Source organism: Fundulus heteroclitus, chromosome 9 (assembly GCF_011125445.2).
Source record: "Fundulus heteroclitus isolate FHET01 chromosome 9, MU-UCD_Fhet_4.1, whole genome shotgun sequence".
NCBI classification, from domain to species: domain Eukaryota; kingdom Metazoa; phylum Chordata; class Actinopteri; order Cyprinodontiformes; family Fundulidae; genus Fundulus; species Fundulus heteroclitus.
The window spans coordinates 39,997,612-40,021,825 of NC_046369.1; the positions used below are offsets into that span (position 1 = coordinate 39,997,612).

The window sequence follows — 24,214 nt, forward strand, 5'->3', positions numbered from 1 at the left end:
TGTGCAAAGAACTTCCTGCTTGCTGTAATGGACAGGAGAAGCCATTTTCCAACCCTAGACCTGGCAAAAGAAGATGCTGAAAAACTGTCTACAAATTAGTCAAAGCCAGGTGTTCAATTAAGAAAGATGGGCTGAAAGCCACCATAGAAAGAAGCAGTAAAGCACACAACAAAGAAAGGTGAGTTTTATTAAACATGTTTTACAAATTGTCCAATAGAAATTCTGAATATTTAAAACCTGGGTAATGAAGGCCAGGCTTTTCTTATTTTTTTTTACAACACACAATGGTAAAATGTGTCTATAATGCTTGCCAATAAAATGCCACATCCGTTGTGGAATTGCCTGTATGTGCTCGTTCCTACACACCACCCAGGTTCTGGTCAAGGCTTTAGAGACTGTCAGAGCTGGTAAATAAACACAGAACAGCTACCATTGGGGAAGTTCATTGGTTAAGTTCTATCAAATGTCACAGTGTCACTGTGTTGTCAAGTAGGCCATCAAATGGCCATTCACAACTATGTTTCTGTGTTTTAGGATTTTTGTAAATCACCACTTTCATAGAGAATACACATGCTCTCAGTTCTCCTGGGCCATCTGAAAGGTGACTCTGAAAATGATCTTATCATGTGAGCGGCCCTTCAGTGTCATTTCCAAGGTCCAACTGTGACAATGCAGCTGGAACTTTCCCGTGTTCCTATGTCTAAAGAATGTCTTTGTTTCTTAGCTTCTGTGTGCAGACAGCAAACATGTAACAGGTCTAATTATTTGTAATAAACATCATTAACTCACCTGTCATAATGGTTTAATGACATCCATGGTGGGAATTATCTCTCCTGGCATTTTACTTCAGTGTAATCATATTTTACTCTCACTGAAGAGACACACCAAACAAAAGTACTTTGATCCTGTACATGTAATCCACTATGATGCGGTATTAGAGCCGAAATTAAGACTATTGCGCACCCAGTAGCAGCTACTTATTTGTTGCAGGAGGCTATATCCATTCCGAAGCCAGCTACTGATCTGACTAATCATAGGCCAGCACCGGTAACTAACAAGGAGAGTACTCAATTGCGTAAGCATGGCTAGGCTGCTCACCTATTTCCTCTCCTGTCCATTAGCACAGATAGGGTTTAGGGTCGGATAGGCTACCTGCAGCAAATAAGTTGCTACCCTTGTGTGTGCTGTGGTCTTAATTTTGGCACTAATAGCGCACCATAATCCTCTGCTCTCATGCAGGTTTCATATGATACGATGCGGAATAAAGCAGTTTTTTGTTGTCTATGAACTCTGTGTAGAAAAGCAGTGCACCTTCTTGTAGAGAGTGATGGTTTTGGTGGTTAGAATAGGACCTGTTGTTCTGTTGGCGACATGAATCCAGGTGCAAACAAAAATATTTTATCACTAGGTCCAAAGGAAGCTTGAGTGCAAGATTAATTCTAACTGGAACAAGGGATTTTTTTTGCAAGCCGTGCTGAATCTGACAGCAGAAACAGGAATATAGGGGGAAGCAGAGCACATATTTGCATGAGGGTCTTTATTGTCTTTCATGTGTCCTGTCTCAGCATTCCATGCATATCATGTGGAGAAGCTGTTGCCTGTATTATCCAGGGAAGCTTTGCCCTATAAAAAGGATTTCTCAAACTGGAATTCTAATTGCTTGATTGACTTTATTAAATCAAGACAGCATCTGGTATCAAAGTAGACAGGCCACATTGATGCGATAGGAACCTGTGTTTTTACCAAAAACTTCAAAATTGGGGGGGGGGGGGGGGGGGGGGGGAGGGTATTATATTATCTATTTTTTGTTGGATATTTTTAAATAAAAATCTGTTATACACATCTGCTCAAACAGAAGGGATTTTAACCATTGGTTTTCATAAATGGAAGCAAACACAGCTAACCCCTTTATTGAGAGCAGCACCAGCACTTCAGCAAACTTACGTGTGTACAGCTATGCTGCGACAGTGCCATATGGGTAAAGATTTACTGCAATGCTTGTGCTTTTAACTTTTCTTTTGACTCGTTGCCAGGTTCTGAGAAGCAGGCACTGATTTTATGGAGAACAGTAGAAACAAATCTACTTGTTTTGAAGTGGGAACACCTTTGACTGTGATTGGTGTGCATGCTGACCAATGTTTTGTGTTACCTCCGTCTATTGGACAGACTCTCCTCACTCTCATTTGAAACAGCAACGTGGGTGGAGCCTCCTTGGCTCTCCTCATGCATCACCTCAATCTGTGAGAAATAAGCACACATATGTACAAATTACAGGTTTTACAAGGATAAGGATTCTCTTTATGTAATTAGGAGACAACCACAATATAAGAAACCAGATTTTACTATATGTAGGCAGTAGGATAATTTATTTGCCTTCTTATACATTTCCACTGTCTTTGCTTTTTAGTCCAACTCTGTTTTAAGATCATCAAACAAACTTTAAAATCAGACAACCTGCACAAAACAGGGTGCAGTTTTCAAATATGTTTTTTTAAATAAGCAATACATCCCAGTAAAGCTTACTTGTTAGCAATGTTATTGCCACCAAAAACTTAATTTCTATGCCACTCTAGACAGCAATAATTGCCATGAATTTTTTTTTAAACTCAATTAAGTTTTATTGATATAGCACCAATTCACAACACATGTCATCTCAAGGCACTTTACAAAGTCAAATTCAATCAAATCATACAGACAAATCGGTCAAAATTTTTTTAAGGAAACCCAGCAGATTGCATCAAGTCTTGACAAGCAGCATTCACTCCTCATAAAAGAGCCAAGACCCACAGTGGACAGTTGTCTGCATTATCGCTGCCTTTGCAGCAATCCCTCAAACTGAGCATACATGAAGTGACAGTGGAGAGGAAAACTCCCTTTTAACAGGAAGGAAAACCTCCAGCAGAACCAGGCTCAGTGTGAACGGTCCATCTGCCTCGACCAACTGGGAGTTAGAGAAGACAGAACAGAGACACAAAAGCACACATTGATGCAGTAATCCTCTCCATGTTACATGGTAATAGCGGATGATCTGTTTCCCCTGGATGGTGTCACAGCTAACAGAACGCCAGAGCAGGTGTACCTACTATGAAGAAAAAAAGAAATGATAGAATATTTGTTGTTTTAACAAAAGTTAAAACAAAAACAATGCAAATTGGAGAACAGTAGGAGAACTCAGCAGAGTGAGAGAAATAGACCCCGATGTCCTCCAGCAGCCTAAGTCTATAGCAGCATAACTACAGAGATAGCTCAGGATAACATAAGCCACTCTAACTATAAGCCTTGTCAAAAAGGAAAGTTTTAAGCCTAGTCTTAAAAGTAGACAGTATGTCTGCCTCACATTTGTGATTAAAGACAATGAATCTTTTAAATCGCTGGGGAAGAGTAAACTCTTTTCACTCTTCTTGGCAGAATTGTCTTGATTTTGCCATATTGTAGGGTTTTCAAGTACTAATAGCCAGCTCAAGCCCACACCACAGCATCTAAATTGTATTAAAGTCTGGACTTTGATTAGGCCACTCCTAAACCTGCATTTACAAAGGTGCGTTAGCTGGTAGACTTTGGATCAAATGCCTGCTCAGACAGGAAATTCTTGTCACTAAGATATAGAGGTCACACAATGATAGACAGACATTTTCCTTCAGGATTTCCAAGTAGAGAGCAACATTTATGGTTCCATCAGTTACAGCGTGTCTCCCAGGTCTTGATGCAGGCCCAGGTCACCATCCACACAACTTATTTTTCATTTGTGCATTATGATGCACTCCTTTTTCTGAAATACTGTTAATTTTTCCCCTGATGTAATGGGACGCACATAGAAAGTCATAGGGGATCATGGAGATGTTTCATCTACCAAACAGGCCTTTGTTTTCTTTTTGGTCAGCAGTGGTTTTCATCTTGGAACTCCTATGGATGCAATTTTTCTTAGTTTTCAGTCATGAACGCTGACTTGAATTGAATGAAGTGAGGTCTGTAGAGCTTTTGATGTTGTCCTGGGTTCGTTTGTGACCTGGATGAGTCATTGATGCACTCTTACTGTATTATTGGAAAAGCTCATACATGTCAGTGATCTGGTTTTTAATTTGTTCTTGAATATCTTCATCAGTACATGATGTGTTGCTTTTTTGTATCTTGGCCTACTTTCTGTTGCCAGGCAGTGATTTCTTGATTCCACCTTTTCTGGCAGCAAATAGTCCTGAGTGTGGCTCTTGAAATTGAACACAAAAATGTTGTTAATAAGACTTAAGTTGTGATGTATGTTTCTTTTCCACAGATGAATTTTTAGATTAGCTGGTGTTTTTTGTTGAGTTTCACAATGCTTGTAATTACAGTGTCCTTGGTGATTGTGCTGTCTTAATCAATGCAATGGATTGAATTATTATTTTGTTAATTTTTGCCTTTAGGATTTGTCCCTCACTCTGTCTCGTGTCATCATGTAAAGTTTATGCCTGTAGTGCAGTTAGAGTTCAAAGTACCTTTATGCCACCCTTGGTCTTGCGTATGTTCTTCTTCTTGTTTGGATCAGGTTCAGCCAGCTGCTTGCCACTGTTAGAGTTATCAGAGAGCTTTCGAGCCAATGCTAAATAGAAATAACAAGAACATAGAAACTAATTACAATATATATTCAGTCACAATTATCCTTCCTTGCATCAGGCTTTGGGCGGGCTCAGGTAGCTGAGGTACAGTAGTAGTGTTGATTGGGACCAATAGAAGTTAGCTTGTATAGGTTTACAGAATAGCGTGGCAGATATTTTCACAGGCAGTAAACTTTTTAACGGCCTGAATCTTTTTCACACGTTTTCTATTCTTCTGCAAGAATCAGTTCAACTTCTTTGTGTCCCACTCACGCTGCTGGACCCCAGATGTCCTGGTGGGGTGCTTTTGTGTTGGAGGCTTGGGAGACGACTCAGGCCGTGGGGCAACTGGCTGAATTGGCCTCGTCTGTTTTGCTGACAGCCTCTTCAGGCTTACTTGTCTCTTCTCAAACATCTCTTGAACATCCTCCAGTCGCTTGAGTGCCTTCAGGACACTGCCCTGAAAATGTACATCAACATTAAATGCCTTAACATTGTTTCTTTAATAATGCTATTGTGTGCAGTGTACCTTTATGTCCTCAGACAGGACGACCTCATACTGGTTGTGGAGGTTCCTCAGTTCTGTCACGTGGTTCTTTTCTGCCGACTCCAGAAAATCTTCAATATCTGTTAAAGCTGATTCTGCCCCTTCCTGCGACTGACACTTATCCACAGCTTGAGAAGCCAGCAGGTAGATTCCAGACTCACACCACTGGTTAACCTGAACGCACAAAAAGTACAAGCAGGTTAGATATGGGCCTGATGTTGCCGCCACATCCACATTGCTTAAGATATATAATAAAAACTTCAATCTGTTTAGTTTATGATGAATTATGGAGCCCCTAAAGGGACATTGAAGGGAAATTAAAAAAATACTTTCTGGTGTGCACAAGATAGAATTGGGTGTGCATCAAAAAGTTATTTTTTTATTTCCCTTCAATTACCCTTTAGGGGCTCTCTAATGAGTACAACATTTAGGAGTCAAACATCCTGATAGTCAGAAGCAACAATATGCAGAAACTGGTTGCACTCCCTAACCTCCTTATCACTTCTGTGTCATTTGTGTATAATGGCATCCTAATTATTTATTATTATTATTATTATTAATCTGGTTTGACTAAAATGCAGTCCTCACAAAGCTTATTTAGCATCTTAAACATTAAAGGTTTCACTATAAATAGGTTAGAAACTGTAAAAATCCATTCTGATGGCCTTCACATTATGCCTAGAATTGTTCAGCCTGGGCTGATTGCTGCTAAGGCTAAAAAAAGAAGTGTATGTGGCATACTGGTGTGTGTTTAAATGTGTTTAAAAATCCCACTGGCTGGGTTTCACAGGAACACTTAGGTGTTTAGACATAACTACAGTTCTTTTGAACATTTAACCCTCAGTTTCCCTCATCCAAACTGCAAAGCAATAAAACCTCTTCTGTTTGTTGTTTTGTATCGTCCACCAGGCCCTTACTCTCAGTTTTTGGATCAGTTGTCAGACTTCTTATCTGATTTGGTGATAAACACTGACAAGGTTATTATAGTGGGTGATTTTAACATTCATGTTGACACAGAATGTGTCAACATAGTGTAGCCTTTAAAACTATCCTAGATTCAATTGGTTTTGCTCAAAATGTGCATAAACCGACGCACTCTTGGCTCCATACTTTAGACCTTGTGCTGACATATGGCATTGATTGTGAAGAAATAACAGTATTTCCTCACATCCCTGTCCTATCTGATCATTTTTTAATAACATTTGAGTTTAATCTAACTGAGTTCTCCACCCCCAAAAGTGGGTTCCATTGTAGTAGATCTTTATCGGACAATGCTGCATCAAACTTTAAAAAGTCTGTCCCCCTCTTAATATCATCAGTATTGCAGAAATACCCTGCAGATAGCAGCAATGTTGTTTCTTCCAATTCACAAATAGATGTCTTTGTAAACAGTATGACTTTGTCATTGCGTTCTGCATTAGACAATGTAGCTCCCTTGAAAAAGAAGGTGATTATTTGCAGGAAGCTTGCTCCTTGGTTTAATTCAGAGCTGCGTTCCTTGAAGCACAATGTTAGGAAATTGGAGAGAAAATGCCGCTCTACACACCAAGAGGAATCCTACCTAATCTGGAGGGACAGTCTATTGTTGTATAACAAGACCCTTCGCAGAGTTAGAGCAGCATATTTTTCATCATTAATTGAGGAGAATAAGAATAATCCTAGATTTCTCTTCAGTACTGTTGCCAAACTTACACAGAGTCATAGCTCTGTTGATCCATCCATTCCCTTAGCTCTTAGCAGTAATGATTTTATGGGATTCTTCATAAATAAAATTGATTCCATTAAAAATAAAATAATTGGCATCCTCCCAAACATGATTACCTCGTCCTCAGTAAGTGAGGCAGCATTGGAGGAATCTTTAGAACCTGTGCAGTGTCTGAACTGTTTAAAAGCAGTAGAGCTTTCTGAGCTATCTAAAATTTTAGCTTCATCTAAACCTTCTACCTGTATGTTAGACCCAATCCCAACCAAGTTGTTTAAGGAGGTATTCCCTCTGATCAGTGGTCCTATTTTAGACATGATTAATCTATCCTTGGTAAATGGATATGTACCACAGGCTTTTAAAGTAGCTGTTATTAAACCTTTACTTAAGAAACCATGTCTTGATCAAGATGAGTTAGTAAATTACAGACCTATATCTAATCTTCTTTTCTTATCTAAAATTCTTGAGAAAGTAGTTGCTAATCAACTATGTGAACATTTACAAAGTAATGACCTACTTGAGGAGTTTCAGTCAGGCATTAGAGCTCATCATAGCACTGAAACAGCTCTGGTGAAGGTCACTAATGACATTCTCATGGCCTCAGATAATAGACTTGTGTCTATACTTGTCCTGTTAGATCTCAGTGCTGCATTTGATACAGTTGATCACAATATTCTCCTACAAAGACTTGAGCATACTGTAGGGATTAAGGGGATAGCATTAGGCTGGTTTAAATCTTATCTGTCAGACAGATTCCAGTTTGTTCATGTTAATAATAAATCTTCCTCAAACTCTAGGGTCACTTGTGGGGTACCACAGGGTTCAATCCTTCGACCAATTCTATTTACTATATATATGCTTCCGATTGGCAAAATTATAACACAGCCTGGGATTAATTTCCACTGTTATGCTGATGACACTCAGCTATATTTATCCATAAATCCTGATGAATCCAATCAGTTACTTCGACTGCAGTCATGTCTTGATGACATCAAAAGCTGGATGACTTTAAATTTCCTGCATTTAAATTCTGACAAGACAGAAGTTGTAATCTTTGGGCCAGAGTCCTCAAAAAATAAAGTTTTTCAATCACTTAATCTGGATGGCATTAACTTGGCCTCTGGTAATAAAGTTAAAAATCTTGTTGTTGTTTTCGACCAAGACATGTCATTTAAATCCCATATTAAACAAGTTTCCAGAGTTTCCTTTTTTCACCTCAGGAATATCGCCAAAATTAGAAACATTCTGTCCAGGGGTGATGCTGAAAAAAAAGGCTGGACTATTGTAATTCTTTACTATCAGGAAGTCCACAAAATGCAGTTCAAAGCCTTCAGCTGATCCAAAATGCTGCGGCAAGAGTTCTGATTAAAATCAACAAGAGGGATCATATTTCTCCAATTTTAGCTTCCCTTCATTGGCTTCCTGTTAAATCAAGAATAGAATTTAAAATTCTCCTTCTAACGTATAAAGCCCTTATCAATCAAGCTCCATCATATATCAGAGCTCTGATTACCCCGTATATTCCTAACAGAGCACTTCGCTCTCAGACTGCAGGTCTGCTGGTGGTTCCTAGAGTCTCTAAAAGTAGAATGGGAGGCAGATCCTTTAGCTATCAGGCTCCTCTCCTGTGGAACCAACTCCCAGGTTTGGTCCGTGAGGCAGACAACCTGTCTATTTTTAAGACTAATCTTAAAACTTTCCTTTTTGACAAAGCTTATAGTTAGAGTGGCTCATGTTACCCTGAGCTACCTCTATAGCTGTGCTGTGATAGGCATAGGCTACTGGAGGACATCAGGGTCTAATTTTCTCACTCTACTGATTTCTACTGTTCTTCAGTCTACTGTTCTCCAGTTTTGCATTGTATTATATTGAAATGACTGTCGTCATTTCAGCTTTTAACTTTTTGCTCTCTCTCTCTTTCTTCATAGTAGGCACACCTGGTCTGACGTTCTGTTAAACTGTGACATCATCCAGAGAAGACGGCTCACCCGCTACTACCATCTAATGTAGAACCGATTACTGGATCAATGTGTGCTTCTGTGCTTTTTTGTCTGTCTTGTTGTGTCTCTGCTCTGTCTTCTGTAACCCCCAGTCGGTCGAGGCAGATGACCGTTCATACTGAGCCCGGTTCTCCTGGAGGTTTTTCCTTCCCGCTAATGGGTGGTTTTTCTTTCCACTGTCGCTTCATGCTTGCTCAGTATGAGGGATTGCTGCAAAGCCATGGACAATGCAGACGACTCTTCCTGTAGCTCTACGCTTCTTCAGGAGTGAATGCTGCTTGTCGGGACTTTGAAGCAATCAACTGGTTCCCCTATTTGGGAACCAGTTGACTAATCTGTATAATCTGACTGATTTTGACTTTGTAAAGTGCCTCGAGATGACATGTTTCATGAATTGGCGCTATATAAATAAAATTGAATTGAACTGAATTGAATTGAATATGCTACCTCACTACTTCAGCCAGCCAGACAGTAAGAAGGTGCTTGCATCAGGATAAATGCTCAAGAATTAACTGTTATTTCAAATAGAGCTTTTTCTGGGCACTCCACTCTGACCAGCTGCTACCTCACCAGGAACATTTGAGTTTATTTATCCAAGGTGAGAGGATTTTATGGCAGGAAATATATCAACTAGTGATGGACTTAGACCTGAACCTCCAAAAGCATCTAAAGAAAATTACAAGGTTGGCCTTCTATCACCTGAAGAACATTTCCAGGATTAAAGGACAAATGTCTCAGCAGGATATGGAAAAACTAATCCATGCATTTATTTTTAGTCGAGTTGGTTACTGCAACGGTGTTTTCACAGCTCTGCCCTAAAAAGTGGATCAGACAGCTGTAGCTGATCCAGAACACTGCTGCCCGCATCCTCACTAAGACTAAGAAAGTAGAGCACATCACTACAGTTCTAAGGTCCTTACAATGGCTCCCTGTATCTCAGAGAATAGACTTTAAAATACTTCTGTTAGTCTATAAATCCCTGAATGGCTTAGCACCTAAATACATCACAGACTTGTTATCAGTGTATCAACCCTCTAGACCACTCAGGTCTTCTGGCTACAGCCTACTCTGCAGAACCAGAACCAGAACCAGACACAGAGAAGCAGCATTTACTTCCTATGCTCCACTTATCTGGAACAAACTTCCAGAAAACTGCAAAAGTGCTGAAAGTTCCTTTAAATCAAGATTATAAACACATTTGTTTAGGATTACCTTCGACTGTTCTAGTTAAACTGTTAACTGAAACATCATAAGTTTAAGTTTGTAGTCAAACTGTTTTAAAAATAATTAATATTTGCTTTTAGTTTCCATTTTCCCATGTTTTATTCTATTTAGATTTTTCTATATTTTATTCCAACTTGCTTTTATTCTGTTTTTACAGTATTTTCCTATGTTTCAATCAGGTAAAACATTTTGCATTGCCCTTGTACAAATAAATTTGCCATGCACAAAATTGGCACACTTTAACCTCTCTGAAAATGTCTAATACATTCATGAAATTGCACAGTATTTCTTACATAATCCTGTTAACTGCCTGCTACCTGTCCTTTTGACTTGAACATTAAAATCTCATCAGTTGCTAAGGACTATTTGCACAGTTTTAGCATCTCAGAAAGTAGTACATTCAACAGCTTAAACATTATATCTTCTTGTGTCTCCGTGAATTCTGAGCCGATGTCTCACCAAAATTGTATTATGGTGACATAATGACAATAGAGATTCTTGTTACTTCTTGATTCTACTTTTAGGTTCGTGAGATCTGGACTTTGCAGCTGAAAAATCTGTATTCCCTTAGCGCTTGTCCCTTCATTGTCTGTAGTCTTCCACTCAGGGTCTTATCTCCTATCAGATCTTATATAGTTAAAAGTTTCTATATCATTCCTCATGAAATGTTGTAATCATCATAGAATTTTGTTAGCTGTTAAAAGCAGGACTATGATGATAAACTAGTCTCAAACAAAAGCGGACAACTACCATGGTTATATAAGGTCAAGTCAGGTCAGCTTTATCCTTAAGGAGAATAATATTGTAAAAGACAAAGTTTCAGCTCTGATAAGCAGCAGTTAAAGTCTGTGGGTTAACATTTTAACACTTCCTTTTGATGTTTTTACCCAGCTGACCATCTTTGGTGTTTCAACATCCCAATGCGGCCAGACTGTTTCATCATTCAGTCTGTTTGATAGAAGTTGCTAAAGAACTCATCAGCACCACAACTTTGGATAAGCTACTGTATCATACTTCTCTTAGGTGTGAAAAAGTCCCTGAAAAGCTTAATGTCTCATTTCAAAGTGAATATTTTTTTTCACTAAATTTGTTGTTAGCTACACCACACGTGATTTTGCTTCTATACTGCATGGGAAACAACATTTTGATCATCGCTTAGTACATTTAAAAGGAAATGAATTAGTTTAATAGTCCACCAGAAGCTACACCTCTCAAGCTATACAACTGAACATGCCAAGTATACATCCTACTAAACTTAATTTCAACTTTCACACAAAGATAAGCCAGTTGAAGGGCTTTACTCTTGAATTAACAAATTTAGTTTGTGGTTAAGTTTCCTGTGTTTATGTTCCGAAATTTCAGCAGTAAATTTCAAATCTTGTAGAGTTTAGACTGATGAGAGTCAATAAACAACACAAAAACATTTATGTAACCCATTTCTAGACAACTCTAGTGTGGTCCAACCCTTTCAAATCTATACTGTACCTTCTCAATGCCCATGTGTATGTGCAAAGATTTAGACAAGACATCTGACTTCTTCTTGGCCTCATTGCTGAAGTCATCACAGACCCGCCGGAGCTCCACACATTTCGGGCGGATGGAGTCCACGGCGTAGTGGTTGCTTTGAATAAGCTGGTCACCATGCATGGCATGGAGCTGGGCCTTTTCCACTGAGGGCTTTAATAAACAAGCAAGGTCAGAAATGTTGTTCTCATATTCTAAAATTAATTGAGAACTTTTTTGTCTACACAAAAGGTTCAGAGGTCTGAAAAAAGAAATTATGACAATTTAAATAAAGTTCTGTTGTCTAGGTTTAGAAAATCAAATCATAATCAAAACTAAATCCATTTTAACTGTGCTAACATGTTGGGTTTATCATAGATGGCCAATTTATGCATAGAAACTTGAATATGGAAGAATTTTTTTTTATGTATGTGAGGTGGGATCTTAATCAGAACCTCCTGAAAAAAGAGAGTTTTATTTTTGAAAGGATTTCTATCTTGACATAGAGCAGAATAAGAAAAAACGTGTTGGTCTAGTTTCCTATTTGTTGACAGACCTGAGCTTTTTTCTCCAGAGCTTTGAGCTCTTTCAATAGATGTTCCACTCTGGCCACACAATCTCCAGTGTCAGATAAGCTTTTCAGAGAGTCCATCAGAGTGTCCAGAGATATTTTAACCTGGAAAAACAAAAAGCAAAGAAGGAACAGAGCTGCATTTATACTCAGGCTGTGATGCACACAAAACATCTAGTTACACAAAATAGAATACAATAAAACAGATTATTCTATTAGAATAGAATAATCTGCAAACTGTCAATTTAAAGTGGGTCAATTTAAAGTGCAACAGCGGCAAATTTCTTTTCAAATAGAAGCAAATGTATGCACATATACACAATAAGATCCACAGTACACACAAAAACTGTGAAAAATATATTCAGCATAGAATAAATAGGAAATCCTCAAGCATACACAGAATAATTGCGTATTATTCGTTAGATGCAGAATGGTTTTTGTGCTAAAGGATTACATAGAGATGAAATAGTGGCTCTTTGATATGTAGAAGCTCTGGTTTCTTTTTTTTTTTTCTTTTTTTTCCAGTGTCCTGTCTAGCAGTGTGGCAATAGGAATTGATGTCTCAATGTCAGATAGAGCTCGACAGATTTTGCTTTTACAAGTGGAGCGAACAGCTTTCGCCATAGTGCTCCACTTGATTTATGCTTGTAAATAGCTTTATTGTGATTCCTGCAGGGAGAATTTCAAATTATATGGACATTACAATGGGAGAGTAAAGGAAGAACAAGAAGGGAGAGAGAAAGAAAAAAAAAAGAGTAGAAGTGAAAGAAAGAAGAGATAAAAGGGAGAGAATGATAAAACCTTCCCCGTCTGCTCCATCACCTGGAAAGAGAGATGCAAAAAGAACAGCACAACCAACAGACATAAAGCAACAGATACAATCGAATAACACCTAGATGCCATTGCTAAATCATATATATATTATTATGTAAGCTGACATGTGTAATGTGATATCTGAAAAAAAAAGTGAAAGAACATAAATAAATAAATAAATAAATAAATGATAAGCTTACTGTATATAAGTGAACATTTAATACCTGTGACCCAGCAGCTGTGGGAGTTTGTGAGAGTGCACTAGTTTAGGTGAAAATTATCCAGAAGGAAATAGCTTGATAGTGGTTGTGGAGAACCAAAGCCCCCCCCCCCCCCCCCACAACGTTTTTTCTTTGCCTCAGTGCAGTTGTGTGCTAATGGCATGTTCTTTATTATGTGTTTAATAGTTCCACGTTTTTAACATGAAAGAGGTTGAGATTTGGGCTGTTTTTTTTAAGTTGGGTAGGTTTTACATTGTGTTTGGCCTGGAAACTAACAGTCAGATACGGCAACCTGTGGTGCTCCGTACAATTAACTCAAAAGTCAGGCATAAGCATACGCGCTGATAAATATGAGCACTGGTATCAGGATCAGAACAAAGCAGAGTTCCCTTCTTCCTGCAAGTAACCCAAGTTTCTTCAGTTTGGCAGTAGTTTACTGCTTGGTTCTGCTCCTTGTGCTCCTAGCTGCCGTAGCTAACCCTCCCAGCATGGATGTTTACTCCAGTGTTGACTTCAGTGCTGACATTTCAAACAGAAATTAATAGCGTTGCTTTCTGCTTACTCTCGTTTGCTTTGGTGTCACTTCTTGTAATTGTTTGGTAATAAGTCCAAATATCCATCCCACACAACCAACACCGACGGTGACCAAAGCTGAGCCATGGCTTCTCTGTAGGCTACGAATGTATGACCCAATGACCCGCACCTCTCCAGCTATAATTGGCTAGCATGTTGCCTTCAGTCATTGATTTGATCGCCAAATCAAAGATAGAAATAATAGAAAGTTGGCCAACCCAAGGTAAAAAGCAAAGCAAAACCCAGCTTCCAGTCCAGGATGGGCATGGCTGACTCTGCGGACAGGCATGGCCCCCCAATGCCCAGCCATGACGCCAGGGCAGGTTCCACTGGAGGTCTCGTCCTGTTAAAATGGAGTTTTCCTTTCCCCTGGTGCCTGGTGTTTGCTCGGGGCGATGGACTGAATGTGACTGCAGTGAGGGAAAGGAACTGATTGAATCAAATCTTATTAAGAACCTATTTTACTGTAAAATTACCTCCCTGAAATCCTGTTCAAAGTGGCGTAGCTGCAGGCACTGCTCCAGTTTTAGGTGATGCTTACACCAGAACTGTTCGAAAGCATTCTCTGTCTCATCGAGCTGGGCGAGGAGCCTGAAACATACAGGAGATGCTTAAACAGCTTTATTGGGAAAATGGACATTTTCAGGAGCAGTATAGTATAAAAAATTGCCGTTACCTTTCCACAGTGGTTTGGTTCTCCATCTCATCAGGGTTTAGTTTGTGATCCTCCGACTTGGCTGCCTGATCCTTGATGCAGGTAAACAAGGTGCTGCCTTGTCTTAAAGCTAGCTTCAGCTCTTCCTGTTTTAGAGGCATCAAAAATTTTTAAACATTATTCAAAGTAGCCTGTAAAACATTTTTACAGCAAATGTGCTTAATACAGAATTCAGAATAGCCACAAAACAGTTTGACAGCAATATTTTGATGAAATGTGCAGTTGATGAACCTGTAGTTGTTTTATGCTAAACGTTTTACTGACTTTCTCTCAATGACAAACGTCTCAGTTCTTGTTGACATCATGGTTAAAACCCTTTCAACCTCTCTGTGTTGTATTGCAACACTCTGCTGCTGTGCTTTTCAGTAAAGGATTTCTTGTGGTACTGGTGCAGAGAGCTCTAGTGGATAAAATGTTTGTCTTCATGCATTATTTAGTGTGTTTTAAATATGCTGCCTCACCTTGAGGTTATTGTGTTTGTCAGTGTGCGCTGTGAACAGGTCTTTGGTGCCCTGGACATCGTTGGGAAGCTCTGTCTCTGCCAGCTCCGTCCCAAACCTCTGAAGCATCTGTGCTGTAGTTTTCACCGTCAAGGCAAAGTTTTCTATAGCCTGAGGAAAAAACCCGGATATGAGATTCGGAAGCATTTTGATTTTATTTACTTTGATTTTATTTTAATTACTAAACATAATGGACTGGATTTTTCAAGATATGTCAACGCAGAAGATGCAGTCTTTCATTTTTGTTTATACTACTAATGATTACGGATCAGCAGTGTGACATCAGTTCGTGTGCCTAAAAGATGTAGTAACTTAACAGTAACTTTGCACAAGATGCAGCAAAAAAAACATTTGATTTGTTCAAAAGCATACAGGTAACAAAAGTGTTAGCTTTAGTGCAAGATAAAGAAAGACAGTTGAAACTGAGCACCAGTAAGTCCCATCAGCCATTGCTTTAAAGTCTTGTTTCATGACCTGTTTATAGATGTGGCAGTGTTTTAGGCTCATCGGTATTCTATTGTGTGAATGAAATAGGTTCTAATATTGGTCTTGCTCATACTGACCTGTACAGTACTCTAGGTTGCCATAAAACAATCATTAACCGCCCTGTGGCACTCATATTCCATATAAACCCCATGTCCTACTGATTATAATGCTTAACCTCAAACAAAAGCTTAACTAAACCCCCAATATAAAGCAGATGAATTGAATTTTAAACACCATATCTATTTCATCCCAAAGAACAACTCGCCATTTATCACAAATTAAATGACTGCCTGAATTCTCCCTCTTTACATGGTAAAAAGACTTGCTTCTATGACAATGTAAATTCTAATAATTTTTTTTTTTATATGTGGGGTTATTTTTTGAACAGGGGTGAGCAATAATTGTTTAGTATTTCTATAGACAAAAGCAGCAGAAATGTACAGCAAGTATATTTTAATGCATTTTTATTCATCCCAATTAATAATTTTATTGTGCCAGTGAACAACAGCAGCAAAAATATTCTCAAAAATAAATCTTTTGATACCTCCTCCTCTTCTGAATCAAAATTGACTTGCTAGTCAGTTTGAAAAAATAATTTCTAGATATGTTCAATTGTGAAACACACACTCATGGGTGCAGCAGAGAGGATTCGGGGTATGGTCATCTGCAGCAGCTTTACAGACTCTGGGCAGCCTCAAAGACTCGGATTATTATTTAATTTCGATCACAAGAATCTTTCCTTTACCACAATGCTCTTTTCTGACCTCTGTAGGATGGAAAACTGCATACATACTGACCAGGTGACAACATTGTTACATTTCAATCATGAGATTCTATCTACATTTCTAGACACCCAAATCTATAGGGCCTTCCATTTGGCTGCCAAATCCAGGCAATGTACAGGAAGTACCCTAACCCTGCCTGTGTAACGTTTCTGGCACTGGAGCTGCTGATTGCAATCAGCACACCTGTGTCTTTTTCCACCCTTGCTGCTTAAAAGCTCTGATCCTCGCAGTCTCCAGTGCCAGAACGTCTCTAGCCATACGGTGAGCGCTTCCAGCATTTTTGAAATTCCTGTCTGCCTGTCTGCCTCTCGACCTGTTCTGCCTCTGTTTTTTGGATACCTGCCTGCCCCTTTGGATTTGTCTGCCTGCCTGGGTCCTGCCTGTCAGCCTCAGTGTTTTGGACTGCCTCACCGTGATTCCGACCCCAGCCTGTCCGTGAGTAAACGAGTTCGCCTGCCCCCCCTGTTCTGTCTGTGCCTTCTGGATTGACCTGGACCTGGACCTGGACGCTCTATTTGGATTCCCCCTCGGAGACCGCTGCCTGAACTAAACGGATTTCCCCCTGACAAAGACCTGGACCGGACCTGGACAAAGGAGCCCTGGATAACCCCCCTCTCGGACGCCTTCGTAACAAGGAGTCAGAGTTCTGCCCTCAGCACGTCCAGGTTAGTGACCAAACTTCTCTCTAACAAGCCTGTTAATATCTGCTGGTCACTAACCTGAGACTCTGCCTTCAGGAGCGGCCAGTCGCAGAGTGCGAGCCGAACCAGGGACCGAGCCGCAGCGTCAAAAATAAAGACTGAGATTATTTTTGTACTCACTTGTTTTCGGGTATTTCTTGGGTCCTCCTAAATTCATCACAGTACGTTCTGGCCAAACATGGACCCTGTACCCGAAACCCAGTGGCGCGCGGGGTAGAGAAATCCATTTCTGAATTAGAAGCCGGCGTCTCGGAGATTTTAGGCCATCTTCGTACTCAGGGAAGCACGCAGCCTTCACTTCCGCGAGCCGCTTCCTCTGGCCCTCCGTCACTTCCGGTGACGTCGTCCTCGTCAGAGCCCCGACTCTCCCCGCCGGCAATGTTTTCTGGTGATCCAGAACATTGCAGGGCTTTTTCTCACACAGTGCGAGACACATTTCGAATTGCAACCTTCCTCATTCTTTTCAGACCGGTCCAATATGGCATATGTGAGGTCCTGCTTTGCCTCCACTTACTCCGTCAGTGGTCCTGGACGTCTTCCTGGAGGTCGACCCGGAGGTGATCCGGGAGCTCCGTCCGGACCTATTTCTGGAATCGGTCCCGTCTCCTCAAGAGAAATCGGCATCCCCGCTGGGTCCGCCGTCCCGTCGCCGGAGGAGGAGACGGCGGCTTATTGACCAGGCCTCCAGCTGTTCTGAGGAGCGGTCAGCCGGGCCAGTTCAGCCCCAGCCTCGGCCGACCGTCCCTCTGGCTTCTTCAGCCGCTTCCTGTCCAGCGGACCGGAGTCCTCCACTTCCCAATCCTGATCTGCCCACAGCTCCCTCTAGTGACGCTGTAGAAGCCGACCATAAAGCCCTGGAGAATAAAATAAGGACGTTTGCCCCCATTATTAAACGCCTCAGAGAGGCTCTCCTCTGTCAATATTCAAAGGGACTGGAGGAGAAATTAAGAGAGGTAGAGGGACATTATAGGTCAGCCCTCCAGGCTTTCTACAGCCGACCTAAACCAGTCCCAGAGGGTCCGGCCGATGCCTTGGCTCCTGAGTCTGTCCCTGAGGATCCGGCCGACGCCTCGGCTCCCGTGAAGCCCAACGAGGGGGTCCAGGAGGACCTGCCTCTTCTGACCTGCGACGTGGGAACCCAGGGGGGTCCGTCACTGACGTGCGACGTAGGAATCCAGAGGGGTCCGTCACTGACGTGCGACGTAGGAATCCAGAGGGGTCCGTCACTGACGTGCGACGTGGGAACCCAGAGGGGTCCGTCGCTGACGTGCGACGTCGGGACCCAGAGGGGTCCGTCGCAGACGTCCGACGTGGGAACCCAGAGGGGACCGTCACAGATGTGTGATGTGGCAACACAGTGGGAACCGTCGCTGAACTGTGATGCGGGGTCTCAGGTGGATTCGTCATTCTTCGGACACCCCAGGCCTCCGAAGAGGATGCAACAATTGTGGCCCCCTGGAGACTTTGAGCCTCTCGATGTTGTGTTTAAGCCCAGACCCCTTTTTGCCCTCATGGACAGCCAACTCTGGGAGAGACTGTATTGGATGTCTCTTTCTGAGACCCTCCAGGAGTTGATCCTGAGACTCCTGGTGGCAAAGGGTCTGACTTTGGCTCCTGAAGCCTGTAGCCCAGGGCCTCCTGAAGCCTGTAGCCCGGGGCCTCCTGAAGCCTGTAGCCCGGGGCCTCCTGAAGCCTGTAGCCCGGGGCCTCCTGAAGCCTGTAGCCCGGGGCCTCCTGAAGCCTGTAGCCCTGTGGCCTCTGTAGTCTGTAGCTCTGTAGTCTGTAGCCCTGTGGCCTCTGTAGTCTGTAGCCCTGTGGCCTCTGTAGTCTGTAGCTCTGTAGTCTGTAGCCCTGTGGCCTCTGTAGTCTGTAGCCCTGTGGCGTCTGTAGTCTGTAGCCCTGTGGCCTCTGTAGTCTGTAGTCCTGTGGCCTCTGTAGTCTGTAGTCCTGTGGCCTCTGTAGTCTGTAGTCCTGTGGCCTCTGTAGCCTGTAGTCCTGTGGCCTCTGTAGCCTGTAGTCCTGTGGCCTTTGTAGCCTGTAGTCCTGTGGCCTCTGTAGCCTGTAATCCTGTGGCCTTAGCAGCCTGTAGCCAGGCTCCCACCTTAACAGCCTGTTGCCAGGCTCCCACCTTAGCAGCCTATAACCCGGCTCCCACCTTAGCTGCCAGCAGCCAGGCTTCCCCTTCAGTTGTCTGTAGCCAGGCTTCCCCTTCAGTCGCCTGTAGTCAGGGTTCCCCTTCAGTCGCCTGTAGTAAGGCTCCCTTGTCAGTCGCCTGTAGCCGGGCTCCCCCTTCAGTCGCCTGTAGCCAGGCTCCCTTGTCAGTCGCCTGTAGCCAGGCTCCTTCTTTTGTCGCCTGTAGCCAGGCTCCTTCTTTAGTCGCCTGTAGCCAGGCTCCTTCTTCTGTCACCTGTACCCAGGTTCCTTCGTTGGTTGCCTGTAACCAGGCCCTTTCCTCCGTCGCCTGTAGTCAGGCTCCTTCGTTAGTCGCCTGTAGCCAGGCTCCTTCGTCGGTCACCTGTAACCAGGCTCTTTCCTCCGTCGCCTGTAGTCAGGCTCCTTCGTTAGTCGCCTGTAACCCGGCTCCTTTTTCAGTCGCCTATAGCCAGGCGTCCCCTTCTGTCGCCTGTAGCCAGGCTTCCCCTTCGGTCGCCTGTAGTGAGGCTTCCTCGTTAGTCGCCTGTAGTGAGGCTCCCTTGTTAGTCGCCTGTAATCAGGCTCCTTCGTTAGTTGCCTGTAACCAGGCTCCTTCGTCAGTCGCCTGTAGCCAGGCTCCTTCGTCCGTCGCCTGTAGCCAGGCTCCTTTTTCAGTCGCCTGTAGCCAGGCTCCTTTTTCGGTCGCCTGTAGCCAGGCTCCTTTTTCAGTCGCCTGTAGCCAGGCTCCCTTTTCAGTCGCCTGTAGCCAGGCTCCTTTTTCGGTCGCCTGTAGCCAGGCTCCTTCTTCGGTCGCCTGTAGCCAGGCTCCCGCACCGGGAACCAGTGACCAGGCACCGCCGCCTGTAGCCGTTAACCAGGCGTCGCCGCCTATAGCCACTAACCAGGCGCCGCCGCCTGAAGCCACTAACCAGGCGCCGCCGCCTGTAGCCGTTAACCAGGCGACGCCGCCTGTAGCCGTTAACCAGGCATCGCCGCCTGTAGCCGTTAACCAGGCGACGCCGCCTGTAGCCGTCAACCAGGCGCCGCCGCCTGAAGCCACTAACCAGGCGCCGCCGCCTGAAGCCACTAACCAGGCGCCGCCGCCTGTGGCCACTAACCAGGCGCCGCCGCCTGTGGCCACTAACCAGGCGCCGCCGCCTGTGGCCACTAACCAGGCGCCGCCGCCTGTAGCCACTAACCAGTCGCCCTCCTCAACCTGTAGTCTGGCGCCTTCCGTACCCTGTAGTCTGGCGCCTTCCGTACCCTGTAGTCTGGCGCCTTCTGTACCCCGTAGTCTGGCGCCTTCTGTACCCTGTAGTCTGGCGCCTTCCGTACCCTGTAGTCCGGCGCCGGGTTCAGTTTTTCCTCTCTCCAGACCTCGCCGCCGGCCTCCTAGATTCCTGCTCCGCCGCCGGCCTCCGAGGTTCCTGCTCCGTAGACGGCCTCCTGGACGCCCGCCGGAGAGCCTGTCACGCCGGGGCCGTCCGCCGGAGAATCTGTCACGCCGGGGGCGTCCGCCGGAGAGCCAGTCACGCCGGGGGCGTCCGCCGGAGAACCTGTCACGCCGGGGACGTCCGCCGGAGAGCCTGTCACGCCGGGGCCGTCCGCCGGAGAGCCTGTCACGCCGGGGCCGTCCGCCGGAGAGCCTGTCACGCCGGGGCCGTCCGCCGGAGAGCCTGTCACGCCGGGACGGTCTGCCGGGACGACCTCCGGAGACCGTTTCTCGAGTGGGCCGTCTTCCAGGATGCCCACCTGACTCTCTGTTCTAGAGATTGGTTTAAAAGCATTTCAGTTATTTGGTTTTTGCCCTTCCGAGGCTTGTTTTCTGTTATGGACTCTTGTTTTCCTTTTTTTTTTCTGACCCTCCTGCCTGTAGCCCCCTCCACCCGCCCGGTCAGACTTTTATTTAGTTTTCTTTTGTACTTTTAGAGACGTTTAAGGGCGTCTGGAATCCGCCCTTGAGGGGGGGGCTCTGTAACGTTTCTGGCACTGGAGCTGCTGATTGCAATCAGCACACCTGTGTCTTTTTCCACCCTTGCTGCTTAAAAGCTCTGCTCCTCGCAGTCTCCAGTGCCAGAACGTCTCTAGCCATACTGTGAGCGCTTCCAGCATTTTTGAAATTCCTGTCTGCCTGTCTGCCTCTCGACCTGTTCTGCCTCTGTTTTTTGGATACCTGCCTGCCCCTTTGGATTTGTCTGCCTGCCTGGGTCCTGCCTGTCAGCCTCAGTGTTTTGGACTGCCTCACCGTGATTCCGACCCCAGCCTGTCCGTGAGTAAACGAGTTCGCCTGCCCCCCCTGTTCTGTCTGTGCCTTCTGGATTGACCTGGACCTGGACCTGGACGCTCTATTTGGATTCCCCCTCGGAGACCGCTGCCTGAACTAAACGGATTTCCCCCTGACAAAGACCTGGACCGGACCTGGACAAAGGAGCCCTGGATAACCCCCCTCTCGGACGCCTTCGTAACAAGGAGTCAGAGTTCTGCCCTCAGCACGTCCAGGTTAGTGACCAAACTTCTCTCTAACAAGCCTGTTAATATCTGCTGGTCACTAACCTGAGACTCTGCCTTCAGGAGCGGCCAGTCGCAGAGTGCGAGCCGAACCAGGGACCGAGCCGCAGCGTCAAAAATAAAGACTGAGATTATTTTTGTACTCACTTGTTTTCGGGTATTTCTTGGGTCCTCCTAAATTCATCACAGCCTGAGAAGACCATATGTTCTGTCATGTCTTTATCTGCTACTGATACATCTTAGACAGAACACACACCTTTGTGGTGTTTAATTGACTCTATGACTGTGATCTCAATGCAAAATTACCTTAAGACAACGCAAGTAACTTTTTTTTGTACAGCTTACTTGGCAATATGAATAAAGGTACAATTTAACTTTTCCTAATTCTGGGGTAAATCTGTGAAAAGTCTTAAAATTTCAAGTTAAAAGAATATAATTTAGGTTTTCTTTTCTGCTCTTAAAATCGGTTTTCATTAAGACCCGAAGCCAACAGGAGGGTTAATGAGTCATGTGCTGCCAGTGTTTGTGGGATGCAAAACTGTGCAAGTAATCTGGAGAGGAACGTCTAAGCATTTATTCTCTATGATCTTTCTCTCCATGGAATCGACATGTGGCCTGGTGTTTCTCCTTTTAGCTGTGACACCTTCTTAAGGGGGGCCATCGGCTGATGTGTGACTGCCACTAACTTAATGATCTTTCTCTGTAAATGATACAGTCTGCTCTGTCCTTGTGTGTTAAAACTCCGTCTCTCTTCTGGACTAAGCCATAGAATGAGCTACAGCTGCTCCCTCCATCCTATGCTCTGTTTTCCGTCCCATAAAGTGCACTGCTCCCTTATAGCTCATCTGTATGGGTATGTTTGTCTCTTACATAAAGCAGCTAAAAGAATTATTGCTCCTGTCACTTCTATTTTCTTTTTCTTTCATTTGGAACGTTCCACTGTGGCAAAATATTTGCTATGTATATGGAATCCACCAGGCTTCCTTAAAATAAATTATTTCCATCAAACAGTATTAAAAACAGAATTTGATTGCACTAAATTTTTAACAACTAAATTGTCTTGTTAGGTGCCTAGAGATGTCATTTATAGGTGCTATATAAATAGGATGAATTTAATCAAACTGATTAGTTCAATGTTTGTGCCTATTGCGCTAATATTTACTTATATATTTGCTTATCCTTGCCCTCAGAATCAACACTCCCTGTCAGTAACCTTACCTTTAACGGATTGTCGACTTCCACCATGGACAACAGGCTTGTTGCTTTGGCTTGTACAAACATGGTTTGCTTACATTATATGCATTCCTAAGATGGCATCATGGAAAATAATTTTTAAGGACTGTTTGAAAAGGATCTTGTTTTCATTCCACATGGTTGTACAAACTAAACAGACTGTGACAATGAACTCTGCCAAAATACTGTTCCAGCACATTAATAACTTGTGATGAAGCAAAAACTATACATTATTTCATCCTCAATATTTACTCACAGTTCGGTGGTGTATCCACTGGCTGTGAGAGTACTCGAGACTACCTCCAAATTCATGGGTCAGCTGGCTTTTATCCACATACTCATGAAGATCTGACAGAGAGTTCAGCATAACAACCTGAAAGAAAAGTATTACAACCATTTCAATGCTCATAACCATGTCCTACATCATGCTACAATAACACTAACTCCCTATGATACAAATTAATATAAAATGATATTTTAAACATCTATGATTCACAATGCTGGTGAAGATTCTCAGTCACCAGGTCATGGTCATTTCAAAAAAAGTAAAAAACAAAACAACTGGACTTGTTTTCCGTAGTTGAAGACGTTTCGCTTCCTCTCCAGGAAACTTTCTCAATTCAAAAAGTCTGGAGTAATGTGGAGTAACAAGCTTTATACTACTGCCAAACAAAGGCCTTGTAATGGCTTAGATAACATACAAGGCCAATGACGACCCTGGCGACCAGTTCCGGTCCAATCTGCTGGCTTAATGGCTTTAACAACCGCCCATTACTAAGGGGTGGACCTGTTTCTGTTGAATTTGCATGTTATCTAAGCCATTACAAGGCCTTTGTTTGGCAGTAGTATAAAGCTTGTTACTCCACATTATTCCAGACTTTTTGAATTGAGAATGCTTCCTGGAGAGGAAGTGAAACGTCTTCAACTACGGAAAACAAGTCCAGTTGTTTTGTTTTTTACTTTTTTTGGTATGATTCACAAGTTATGTGCCCTGATTTCAGACCGCTTAATCTGGCAAACAACTGATGTACATAAACATACATGTCCATAAATAAATGTTCAAGAAATAAAAGAAGCCCAGAAACAAACAAAAATGTCCATTATGTTTGTCAGGCTGAAAGAGTTTAACAATGTTTAGAATGAATTTAGAATTAATCCATTACAGGGAAGATAAAAACAACCAACAGGGCTTATGTCTTCTATAGTAAAAAGACTTAATGTCAGTCAAGTTCAAACTGTTACATTGCTGGTACATTATGTCTTATTTTTCTACTTATGGTATATTAGCATAGCTAAAAGTGTGAGTTTCTCACACATTTTGTGACATCATCAGAAACAGTTCCCTTAACTATTGAAGATGAGAAAGATGTCATATCCCATGGGAGCTTTTTGGAAATGAATTATGTCCTCAGAGTGGTAGATGGCTAG

At 43.1% G+C, this 24,214-nt stretch overlaps 1 protein-coding gene and 2 long non-coding RNA genes across 3 annotated transcripts in view; 2 read left to right on the forward strand and 1 right to left on the reverse strand.

Annotated features, from left to right (window-relative positions):
* mcf2l2 (MCF.2 cell line derived transforming sequence-like 2) overlaps positions 1-24,214 on the reverse strand; it is a gene marked incomplete at its 5' end in the record, with an annotated part of 122,275 nt that overhangs the window by 92,918 nt on the left and 5,143 nt on the right. Inside the window, 10 exon segments of the mRNA XM_021313536.2 lie at positions 2,150-2,238; positions 4,473-4,576; positions 4,845-5,031; positions 5,101-5,292; positions 11,530-11,721; positions 12,104-12,223; positions 14,202-14,316; positions 14,402-14,526; positions 14,902-15,051; positions 23,043-23,159. Coding sequence (XP_021169211.1) covers positions 2,150-2,238; positions 4,473-4,576; positions 4,845-5,031; positions 5,101-5,292; positions 11,530-11,721; positions 12,104-12,223; positions 14,202-14,316; positions 14,402-14,526; positions 14,902-15,051; positions 23,043-23,159 — 1,391 coding nt within the window.
* Positions 16,647-17,073, forward strand: LOC118564222. The gene is made up of 2 exons (XR_004931733.1): positions 16,647-16,876; positions 16,949-17,073. It is a non-coding gene; the product is annotated as an uncharacterized LOC118564222 (long non-coding RNA).
* On the forward strand, positions 21,315-21,741 carry LOC118564223. Its single transcript, XR_004931734.1, has 2 exons — positions 21,315-21,544; positions 21,617-21,741. It is a non-coding gene; the product is annotated as an uncharacterized LOC118564223 (long non-coding RNA).